At 37.7% G+C, this 12672-nt stretch overlaps 1 protein-coding gene across 2 annotated transcripts in view; it reads left to right on the top strand.

Moving 5' to 3' along the window:
• mtus1b (microtubule associated tumor suppressor 1b) overlaps positions 1 to 12672 on the top strand; it is a 212087-nt gene that overhangs the window by 91083 nt on the left and 108332 nt on the right. For both annotated transcript variants that reach the window (XM_069924546.1, XM_069924545.1), the window contains exon 4: positions 6292 to 6495. In XM_069924546.1, the coding sequence (XP_069780647.1) occupies positions 6292 to 6495 (204 nt within the window). The remainder of the gene's footprint in view (positions 1 to 6291; positions 6496 to 12672) is intronic.

A 12672-nucleotide genomic window follows, 5' to 3' on the forward strand; every position in this document is an offset into this window, starting at 1 on the left:
ATGAAACTCTGACTCAAGGTGAAATTTTGAGGCTTGAGTAATCAGAACTCCAACTGAAAGTAGAATCATTGAGAAAGTTGATGAGCAGGTCTTTAAAAATTACCATACAGAGAAAACTGGCAGAGCAAGCCTGAGAGTCTTTGCAGTGCACTCCTAATTGGCACTTTTTATGTTGCGGTGGAGGAGAAAGGTAGTTGTTGGTGCACATAATAGCAATGCTGCTGAGGTGGAGCTTGCAAAGTTGAAGACGAGAATGTGATTATTCTTGGAAGAGGGAAAGTATTTTAAAGATGCCTTTAATTAAAAGGTGCTTGGAGCAAAGCATGGCATTTTAATCTTGTCAATTTAATGTATTCCCCATCAGGGTTGGTGTTTTTTGCAGATGGATATTGCATTCCCTGAATGATTTTGATCCATTTTGTATGAAACTTGTAAGTGAATTCTAATCCCTTAAAATGGGTGAAGTAAAAACAGAAATGCTGGAGGAACTCGACAGGCCTCATAGCATCCATAGAAGGTAAAAATGTATAACGTGATTAGGGCCTGAGCTCTTCTTCAAGGTATGAGTAAAAGGCAGACAGGTGCCTGAATTAAAAGGCAGTGGGAGGAGTACAGACCAACAGACAAAAGATGATAATTGGACATGAATAGGAGGGGAAAGGTGAGAATTGATCAGGGGAGGGTACTGATGTGAATGCAGAGGGGGAGGAAAGTAGAGAGTGGGAAAAGGGAGAATGCTGGGGAAATTGGGATAGATTGAAGTGGGATGTTGTGTGGGTGCTAACAGAAGCTGGCAAAGTTTGTTAATGCCTTCCAGTTGGAGGGTGCCCAGATGGAACGAGTTGTTCCTCCAATTTGGCCATGGTCTGAGCCTTTCACTGTCTGCAGACTTCTGTGTTTCACTCAACATGAACTTATCCCATTTTTAATAGTGGAAAACAATACAAATGTGGACATGTTTAAGTATTTTGCTTCTGCTAATAACAGAGGATAACATTATGACTGTGGAATGAATTAATATAATATGAAATCAAGGAATAACAATCGCTAAAATTCCAGTTGACTGGAGAATTGCAAATGAGCGTAAAAGTACTCTAGATTTGGGAAATGAAAATTGAGCAAATCTTAAAAGGGAAACCAGGAAATTTCCTGACTGGGCTGTTCTGGCATTTGTTATTAATCATGAAAAGATTTTGTCTAGTCAGTGTTAACATGGATTTGTGGGCATGTATGATTATTTTGAAGATGTTGCATTATGTGGGCATGCTGATGAGATTAGCTGGAGTCCTTCGAGACTTGAAGCTTGTGAAATTGAAAACCTGATTATCCTGAGAGTGAATTTGAGCAGTGGAAATGGTGATTTTTTTTAAAGCCTTGTCCATTTGGCTCAAAGATGGTGTTTTCAATGAAGATGAAGGCACATGTTTATAAAGGGTATTTTATTGGTTTCATCCCTATTACTCTAGAGAGTGTGAAATTTAACATTTAAACCCTGATTGAGGTATAATATGTTGAAACAATACTGTATAAATGATGTTGAAAGCTGAGTTCCTTTTGCATATGTTAGTTGATACTATGCTAATTTATGGAAAATGAGGATAATACCGAAGATAAAAAGTTGGATAGGTGAAGTCTGGTCCCAGTTGAGCCATGATTTTCAAAAGATAGATACTCTCTAAAACCTTCATCTTATAGACCTATCTCACTACAAAATGTGGATTTTAAAATAGAAGCAAAATTTTTGGCAAATAGAATGTTACCCAAGTTGATGAATATGGATCAGACAGGGTTTGTTTAAAAAAAGACGATCTTCAGAAAATGTAGCTAGACTGCTTAATCTAATTTAGTGCAAAAAAAAGGTGATTTTAGTGTTGTTGTGGCTTTAGATACAGAAAAGGTGTTTGATAGATTAAGGTTTTGGATTTGGATCAAACTTTTTAATTTGGATTCCAGCATTATATAATAACCTTAAAGCTAAAGTAGTAATAAATGGACAAGTATCTATGCCATTTAAGTTGGTGAGATCAAGTAGACAAGGTTGTCCTTTGATACCAGACTTATTTAGCCATCGAACCACTTGCCCAGGTGATTCATTCTGACTTACAAATTAGGGACTTTAGGGTGGGCCAGGAGGAACATAAAATTCATTTATTTGCTTATCATGTTTTAATATATTTGATCCTGAGTCATCTTTATGAAGATTGTATGCCCAGTTGGAAGAATATGGAAAAGTTTTGGGTTATAAAATAAATTGGGTTAAAAGTGAAATTATGCTATTGACAGCAAGTGATTAATATTCAGTGTCAGTGGGATACACAGTTTAAATGGCCAAAAAGGGGGTATTAAATATTTAGAATATGTACAGTTAGTAATTTGAAGAAATTAAATTGAATTATTTTAAAAGTTTGAGGAATATTTTTAAAAAGGATAAATTCACTTATAACTTGAGTTGGAAGCATGAATTATGTAAAGAATATATTTCCAAGGATGCAACCTTTTTCAGATGTTACCAATATTAATGCCTCAAACAAATTTTAAGAATGAAATAAATAGGGAAATTTCTTTGGAAAGGCAAAATCCTGAGTTTCTCTGGGGAAGCTAATGTGGAAATATGATTTGGGAGGATTATAGCTTCTTAATTGTAGAAATTATTATTGAGTGGCACAGATGAGATTTCTTGCCATTTTTAAATTAAAATAAAAACTGGCGTGGGTTAATATAGATCTAAATAAAATAAGAGAGAAGAAAGCACAAGAATTTAAGCGGGGATTGTAATTGTTGCTTGCTGATAAAGAAGCACCATTATTGAAACATTTGCTTAATATTGGGAATAAAATAAATAATGATATTGGTGGAGGGTCTATAATCACCTAAAATGCCATTGATTAACCCTCTTTGTTTTTTTTTTCAAGAAACACTCAGTTCTTAAATATATACCATAAAGGGATTATTAATGTTGAAGATTGTTACCAAAGAGGACAATTAATGTCATTTGAGCAATTGAGAAAAAATATACTATACCACATAATACTTTTACTTTCAGTTAAGAGCATATTTGAGAGATAAATTGGGACCAACAATGTTTCTGTCTGGCTGTACTGAGGTAGAACTTTTTATTAGGAGTGGGATTGTTTAAAAAAAATATATATTTCTTTGATATATTTGTTATTGCAAGTAGGAACTCCAAAACTAGGCAGAGATGGGAAATTTGAATATTACAATAGATCAACAAATGTTGGAAATTTTGTGTAGGGATTTTATGACTAATACTATTAATGTAAGATATGGATTAATTCAATACAATTTTTTACATCAATTATATCTTACATCACGGAAGTTGAATAGATTGAAATCAGACTTATTGGATCAATGTTTTGGGTGTGGTGAAGATGTAGGATCTTTTATGCATTCAATGTGGTCTTGTCCCAGTGTGAGACCTTTTTGGGTGGCTATACATAACTTTTTGGAATAAGTTACAGAAATTTCTTTTCCGCTAAGTCCTGATTTATTTTTATTAGGAAGTATTGAAGGTATGAGTCCTAAACTGAAACTATCAATTTATCAATTGAAATTTGTTAAATTAGTATTAGCAAGAAAATATATTCCATTTGGTTGAAAATTGGATACATCTTTAACTCTGCCAACGTGACATGCTGAAATTCAAAGTTGTATTCCTTTAGGAAAAAATACTCCTATAATTTAGGAAATAAAAACTGTTGTTACAAATTTGGTTTCTGTACACTGAAATAATGGAATTAAGTTTTTAATGATGTCCTTCTTATCCCTCTAGTCCTGCGGAATTCTCCTCTGATGGTTTATGTTAGAACTGATGTTTTTTACTGGACAACATCTCTCTCTGTACACCAAAGATCTTTTTTTTTCTTTTTATACTTTTTTTTTCAGTTTTAATTTTTTTTGTTGAAGGGGTGGGAGGGAGGGTTTTTGGGGTGGGATGTAAACCATGTATGTACAATTATAATAATTGTAATTACTGCATGTATGGAATATTAAATAAAATATTCAACAAAAAAAGGGCTCACATGTTTACCTTACTAGATTTTGCTCCTTCACTATCGACACTCCTGCTGTTATGATTCTGAGTGGTTTAACTATATGCCTGGCCACTGCTTTGGCACTTCATAATCTTTGCTCTGGCCTCAAAGTTCTATTTAATCTATTTGTTTATCCCTAAAGAAGTTGATTATAAAGTTTGATTGTCATAGGCCATCCCATGCTATTCCTAAATAAACAGGGGGATTTTATTTTGGAAGTTGAGTGAATTGCAGCAAGTTGCTGAAAGCATGCTCTGTGAATCAGACCAAATTTAGGCTACAAATCAAGTAGAATTTGACACCTTTTTTCCTTTTTTTAAAAAAAAGTAATTTCTATTGATAATTGGCCAACCTGAAAAACAAGGAAGAAGATTTAGAATCATCCACCTGATAGCTGTTGTCAAGGACTGGTTGATTTTTTGCAATCAGTTCCTTTACAAAAATATTGTTTTCCAATTATGCATGATAAATTAATAAAATGTGTATAAACAATGGCAAAAGTTGTTCATGCATACCATTTTGTACTTACACAGTGAATCTGGGCTTCATGTGGGTTTTTGAGGTTGTCATGCTTTTTTGCCTGGGCATATATTCTTGCCTTAATGTGTCAATGTGTCACCCTCTTTTCAATCTTCTTCAGCATGATGCTGAACCAAGCCATGAAAGACCCCAACAATGAAGACGCTGTTTACATCCGGTACCGCACGGATGGCAGTCTCTTCAATCTGAGGCGCCTGCAAGCTCACACCAAGACACAAGAGAAACTTGTCCGTGAACTACTCTTTGCAGACGATGCCGCTTTAGTTGCCCATTCAGAGCCAGCTCTTCAGCGCTTGACGTCCTGCTTTGCGGAAACTGCCAAAATGTTTGGCCTGGAAGTCAGCCTGAGGAAAACTGAGGTCCTCCATCAGCCAGCTCCCTACCATGATTACCAGCCCCCCCACATCTCCATCGGGCACACAAAACTCAAAACGGTCAACCAGTTTACCTATCTTGGCTGCACCATTTCATCAGATGCAAGGATCGACAATGAGATAGACAACAGACTCGCCAAGGCAAATAGCGCCTTTGGAAGACTACACAAAAGAGTCTGGAAAAACAACCAACTGAAAAACCTCACAAAGATAAGCGTATACAGAGCCGTTGTCATACCCACACTCCTGTTCGGCTCCGAATCATGGGTCCTCTACCGGCACCACCTACGGCTCCTAGAACGCTTCCACCAGCGTTGTCTCCGCTCCATCCTCAACATCCATTGGAGCGCTTACATCCCTAACGTCGAAGTACTCGAGATGGCAGAGGTCGACAGCATCGAGTCCACGCTGCTGAAGATCCAGCTGCGCTGGATGGGTCACGTCTCCAGAATGGAGGACCATCGCCTTCCCAAGATCATGTTATATGGCGAGCTCTCCACTGGCCACCGTGACAGAGGTGCACCAAAGAAAAGGTACAAGGACTGCCTAAAGAAATCTCTTGGTGCCTGCCACATTGACCACCGCCAGTGGGCTGATATCGCCTCAAACCGTGCATCTTGGCGCCTCACAGTTTGGCGGGCAGCAACCTCCTTTGAAGAAGACCGCAGAGCCTACCTCACTGACAAAAGGCAAAGGAGGAAAAACCCAACACCCAACCCCAACCCACCAATTTTCCCCTGCAACCGCTGCAATCGTGTCTGCCTGTCCCGCATCGGACTTGTCAGCCACAAACGAGCCTGCAGCTGACGTGGACTTTTTACCCCCTCCATAAATCTTCGTCCGCGAAGCCAAGCCAAAGAAAGAATGTGTCAATTCAAAGGCATAGGGTTGCAGTATTATTTTTCTGGCAGTTGGTAAAAATCAGGGCTATCCAAAAATGCTCAATATGTTGTAATTTTGGTGCAGTTTGACACAAGTAAACATTGGACAGTGTAAAAATTAATTTTCAATGAAAAACAGAAAATGTAGTTTTGTCTAATTTGGATCAGCCAAAAAAATTTGAAATTCATTTGCAAAGTGGACACTGTTTAAATTGGGAATAGGATTGATTGTAGCATTTGAAATTTTGTTCTGTGGTATGTAAATCCTTGAAGGTGTTCAGAAGAATGGACTTTTGTCATTGTCGACATATTTAAACATCATGATGAGTCCATCAGGTTACATTATTGTGGTATTTTTTTTTTAGAGTGCATTGTACTTGAATGAATTTCTGGAAATAAGTGCAAGAAAATGTTGGCTTACACAATTTTTATTTTTTCTTGCAGAGGAGCAAAAAGAGTCTTCTTTTGAAGTTAAATCGAAGCTTGGATCCGTTAAAACCACTTCAAATGTAGGAGCTAAAACAGTAAAAGGCATATTCATCTCGAAACTGCCTGTTCCAACATCTGGGTTAAAAAGAGTTAACAGTTTGTCATCAAACAGCAGTGGTGTGTCGGTTCAGAGTGTTCTGAGTACTTGCAGTAGTAAAGGTAAGTGCTGTTATTTTATCCAAGGCTTCTCTATGGAATCTGATGGAAAATATAATAATGGTAAACTTTAAATATTTCTCAGAAAACTCAAGATTTCAGATTTATTGTCAGAGAACATACCTAACATCACATGCAATCCTGAATTTTTTTTTCCATGGGTGAGGCAGAATTACCACTTATTGATTGTGCAAAAAATCTACTCAATGTGCATGTAAACAAATGTAAACAAACTGCAATACAGAGGGAAAAAAAATTCAATAAAGTGCAAAAGTAAAAGTCCTTAAATGAGTCCCTGATTGAGTTTGTTGAGTCTGGTAGAGGGGTAGCAGCTGTTCCTGAACCTAGTAGTGCGAGTCTTGTGGCACACACACCTTTATCCTGATAGTAGCATTGGGAACAGAGCATGTGTTGTTGTGGATCCTTGACGATTGCTGGTGCTCTCTGATGGCAGTGATCCCTGCAGATATTCTAATAGCAGGGAAGGTTTTATTCATGATATCCAGGGCTGTGTCCGCTACCTTTTGCAGGGCTCTATGCTCAGACTGATGCAGCTGTTCAGCACACTTTCCACCTTACATCTGTAGAAATTTGCCAACATGTCATGCCGAACCTCATACTCCTGAGAATGTCGAGGCACTGACGTGCTTTTTACATGATGCCATTTTGTGTTAGACTCCCAAGAATTTAAATTTGCTCTGATCCCTCAATGATTACTGTACGTCTCTGGTTTTCCCTTCCTGAAGTCAACAATCGTCTCCTTGGTTTTGGTGACATTGAGTGTGAGGTTGTTGTTGGTGCCCATTTAGCCAAGTTTTCAATCTTCCTCTTGTCTGCTGATTCATTATCCCTTTTTATACAACCCACTACCCATGGTATCATCAGGGAATTTGTAGATGGTGGTGGTGTACCGAGCCACACAGTCACAGGTGTATAGTGGGTAGAAGATGGGGCAAAGAATGTAGCCCTGTGATGTGGAGATGTTATCAATAGTCACAATCTTTGCAATATGTATTAAAACTTGCATTAAAATTGTTGTGTCAAAAGTAGCTGTTACACAAATTCAGTGTTTAAGTCTAGAGTTTTTAAATGATCATATACTAGAATAAATTGATATTTAAAGAACAAATGTGTGGCACCAAGAAAAGCCCAGTAGAATTGAATTAATGCAGATGTGCAATGACAGCTATTTTTAATAAGAAAACATGCTTTCGAGCTGAAATGTTAATTCATATGGAATGTTCCTGATCCCTGAAAGAGTCACCTAAATTAAGCTCAAATGTACTGCCGCAAGTTGGAAGCAGATTTAAAAAATAACATGAACATTAGGGTAAAGAATTGGAAAGGGGAAAAGTGGACCAAATGTACTTCCATTACTTGCCACAATGATTTCTTTTGCACAGAAACAAAATGATCTGTAGGGCACATAAACAGAAACCACTTGCGCTTGATCCTGTCAGTCTTGATGCCCAATGAACAGGATAGGAAAAGACTACAGAAGGTTGCAAGCTCAGCCAGCACCATCATGAGCATTAATCTTCCCTCTGTATGAGCCCAGAGGATACCAAAACCCAGCAGCAACAGAGATTCACCAACACAAATGGTTACTTAAACAAAAGTAGCTTTTAATTATCTTTAAACATGAAAACCAGATCAAACTTATTTCTATTAACATAACTTAACCTCCTTCTAATTCTTTTTTAAAATTTTGTTTCCATCATTACAGGAAAAAATGAATAAAACATTAATCAAATATCAGTAGCCAATTATACAAAAAAGTACTTTTGTATATTTTCTCCCCATCCCACCCAAAATTAAGAAAATAAAGAAGCACCTACCATAATATTAACATAGACAATAATTAATTATTATTAAATTTACTAATTAAGAGGCATGCATAAGATAGAAGGGGTGAATGCAAAATTATCCATAAAATTCATGTTTTCCAAATACTATATATAAAAAAAATTCACCTCGATTCCTTAAATTATACTTATTTTTTTCCAAAGGTATACAATTTCACATCTCATTATCTTTCTTCTTTTCTTCTTCTTTGGCTTGGCTTCGCGGACGAAGATTTATGGAGGGGTAGAGTCCACGTCAGCTGCAGGCTCGTTTGTGGCTGACAAGTCAGATGTGGGACAGGCAGACACGGTTGCAGCGATTGCAAGGGAAAATTGGTGGATTGGGTGTTGGGTTTTTCCTCCTTTGTCTTTTGACAGTGAGGTGGGCTCTGCGGTCTTCTTCAAAGGAGGTTGCTGCCTGCCGAACTGTGAGGCACCAAGATGGACGGTTTGAGGCGATATCAGCCCACTGGTGATGGTCAATGTGGCAGGCACCAAGAGCTTTCTTTAGGCAGTCCTTGTACCTCTTTGGTGCACCTCTGTCTCGGTGGCCAGTGGAGAGCTCGCCATAGAACACGATCTTGGGAAGGCGATGGTCCTCCATTCTGGAGACGTGACCTACCCAGCGCAGTTGGATCTTCAGCAGCGTGGATTCGAAGCTGTCAGCCTCTGCCATCTCGAGTACTTCGATGTTAGGGATGAAGTCGCTCCAATGAATGTTGAGGATGGAGCGGAGACAACGCTGGTGGAAGCGTTCTAGGAGCCGTAGATGATGCCGGTAAAGGACCCATAATTCGGAGCCGAACAGGAGTGTGGGTATGACAACGGCTCTGTATACGCTAATCTTTGTGAGGTTTTTCAGTTGGTTGTTTTTCCAGACTCTTTTGTGTAGTCTTCCAAAGGCGCTATTTGCCTTGGTGAGTCTGTTGTCTATCTCGTTGTCGATCCTTGCAGCCGATGAAATGGTGCAGCCGAGATAGGTAAACTGGTTGACCGTTTTGAGTTTTGTGTGCCTGATGGAAATGTGGGAGGGGCTGGTAGTCATGGTGGGGAGCTGGCTGATGGAGGACCTCAGTTTTCTTCAGGCTGACTTCCTGGCCAAACATTTTGGCAGTTTCCGCAAAACAGGACGTCAAGCGCTGAAGAGCTGGCTCTGAATGTGCAACTAAATCGGCATCGTCTGCAAAGAGTAGTTCACGGACAAGTTGCTCTTGTGTCTTGGTGTCAGCTTGCAGGCGCCTCAGACTGAAGAGACTGCCATCTGTGCGGTACTGGATGTAAACAGCATCTTCATTGTTGAGGTCTTTCATGGCTTGGTTCAGCATCATGCTGAAGAAGATTCAAAAGAGGGTTGGTGCGAGAACGCAGCCTTGCTTCACGCCATTGTTAATGGAGAAGGGTTCAGAGAGCTTATTGCTGTATCTGACCCGACCTTGTTGGTTTTCGTGCAGTTGGATAACCATGTTGAGGAACTTTGGGGGGCATCCGAGGCGCTCTAGTATTTGCCAAAGCCCTTTCCTGCTCACGGTGTCGAAGGCTTTGGTGAGGTCAAGAAAGGTGATGTAGAGTCCTTTGTTTTGTTCTCTGCACTTTTCTTAGAGCTGTCTGAGGGCAAAGACCATGTCAGTAGTTCCTCTGTTTGCACGAAAGCTGCACTGTGATTCTGAGAGAACATTTTCGGCAACACTAGGTATTATTCTATTTAGGAGAATCCTAGCGAAGATTTTACTTGCAATGGAGAGCAGCGTGATTCCCCTATGGTTTGAGCAGTATACATTTCTTTGCAGTTGTAATTGCAGTCCTTGGGGGAAAAAAATTCTTGGTATTTGTCCAATTTCAATTTTATGTCCTTTTCATAAATATCTCCAAGTGAAAATATTCTTGGATCCTTTGGTATCTTTATCTTCATAATTTGCCTTAATAATAAACTCAGTTCATTCCAAAACCTTTCTATTTTTTTCAGAAGACCACACTGAATGCAAAAACAGTCCCAATTTCTTTCACTCATCGAAAACACTTATTTGAATAATTTAACTTATGTGGAGTATAATACAATTGATGAAGAAAATATTGAATCATTTGATATCTAACATTTACTGTATTCATAACACTTTCATAACATAATTTTGACCAAATCTCCTCTTGAATTTGTATAGTTAAATCTTTCTCCCATTGAAATTTTCATTTGTATAAATCTTTTTTCTTTACAGTTTCTTGTAATTTTATATAGATATTAGTAATAAATTTCTTAACAACAAATGTATCTGTTATATCTTCAAATTGACTTTGGGAGCCGATTTGAGACTCCCTAAACAGTCTCTTTTTCAAATACATTTTTAATTGATAATATGCAAAAATTGTATTATGTATATTGTATTTATCTTTTAATTGATCAAAAGTTTTTTTAATCCTAAGAAACAATCTTTTGTTCTCTGTATATTTTTACTATATCAATGATCAAATAAAGAATTATTCAAATTAAAAGGGAGAAGTTGATTTTGTTTTAATAACTTTTTTGGTAAAGGATAATTTTTAATTCGTCTCTCAATATGAATTCTATTCCATATGTTTAAAATATGTTTCAATATGGAAAAATCTTTAGTTCCTTTAAACGACTCACTATTTCATTTATACAAAATTAACTCCGGAATAGTTTCACCAGTTTTATTCATTTCTATTTGAATCCAAGCTGGTTTTTCATCGCATTGATGACAAGACAAAAACCTCAATTGAGCTGCATTAAAATAATTCTTAAAATTTGGTAGTCTTAGTCCACCCTGATCAAATTTCCACATTAATTTTTCTAAACCAGTTCTTGACATCTTACCTTTCCAAAGAAATTCACGTATTATTTTCAAGTTTTGAAATAAAAATTCTGGTATTTGAATGGTCAATGATTGAAACAAATATTGTTTTCTTGGAAAATATTCATTTTAATACAATTCACTCATGCTATTAACGTTATTGGTAAATCTTTCCATCTTTCAAATCCACTTCCAATTTTTTTAACAATGGCAAATAATTTAGTTTAAACAAATTAATCCCCTTCTAATTCTAAGCGCACGTGTATGTAATCTGCATGCAAGTTCAGAAAAGTTCTTTGATTCACAGTCCAATTTCACTTCACTCTTCCAAGTTCATTGATTGCAGGCAGTTCTTATACTCTGCACAGAATTTAACATTTATGAAGTTCACCAGGCTTTGGTGCTTGAAAGGTAAATGGTTACCACTCAGGAAGGTTCTTGTCTGTTCATAGGGATTTGTTATTCATTGGACACAAACTATTCCCTTCTAATCAGCCATGTCAATGTCTTGCCGAAGAAACTTGCCCCATCAGGGTTTTCCAGATAATAACCTCTTTCTTTCAGGTCACCACAGAGTTCCTTTCAGTTGCATTTATTTCAAGTGAAACATTAGGCAGCCAGTCCTCTCCTCTTGTATGGACTGCAAGGGCTTTGACCAGGCTGAACTAAGAACTCATAACCCATCTTCAAAATGAGGTTTTTCCACAAGCTTGCCGGCTTGTTATGTTCCAATCCCAGCTGCTGCTGCTGCACTTTAGAACTGAATTCTCTCTCTCTCTCTCTCTCTCTCTCTCTCTGCCCGTTTTTCTCTCTCTGCTTGCAAAACCACATGACCCTCTTAGAACAGCAACTTGCACACAGACAGACTGCAGCACCGAACCTCACTCTCAAAATTCCTTCATCTGTTGCTTTCCAAAACAACTATGTGAAGTCTCCATAAGCACTCCCCAAAGCTTTTGCAAAAGCTCTTGGAGCCAACCTGTCTGACTTGAGCAGAGCTCCAGTATTTTAAATAAGAACTGTTTTGAAGTGTTTGTATGTGACCTACACTTGAAACAAAACCTGCCACAATTTATCTCTTTTAAAACTTATCTAGATAAAATATAAAATACAACATAATCTATCACACTTCCATTAATGATATGTGTAAGAGGTGATGCCTCAAGATAGAAGCATCTGTCATCAAGGACCCTCACCATCCAGGTCATGGCCTTTAATCATTGATAATGGTTAGAGGTACAGGAGCCCAAAGAGAAACTCCATGTTACAAAAACAGCTTCTTCCCCTCTGCCATCGATTTCTAAATGAAAATCACTTTTTCTCTGCAGTACTTGTTGATTTTTAAAAATCTTGTATTTACATATTTGTAATTTTATAGTAATATTTGCATTTTGTTCTGTACCATACTGCTGATGCAAAACAACACATTTCGTGAGGCATTCATGACAATAAGCCCCATTCTGATTTGATAATGAATCAAGTGTGTGCCTTGAAGGTCATGCATGTTGCATTTGCTCTCCGTTTTGAATTTA

Source organism: Narcine bancroftii, chromosome 3, assembly GCF_036971445.1.
Source record: "Narcine bancroftii isolate sNarBan1 chromosome 3, sNarBan1.hap1, whole genome shotgun sequence".
In the NCBI taxonomy this organism is placed as follows: domain Eukaryota; kingdom Metazoa; phylum Chordata; class Chondrichthyes; order Torpediniformes; family Narcinidae; genus Narcine; species Narcine bancroftii.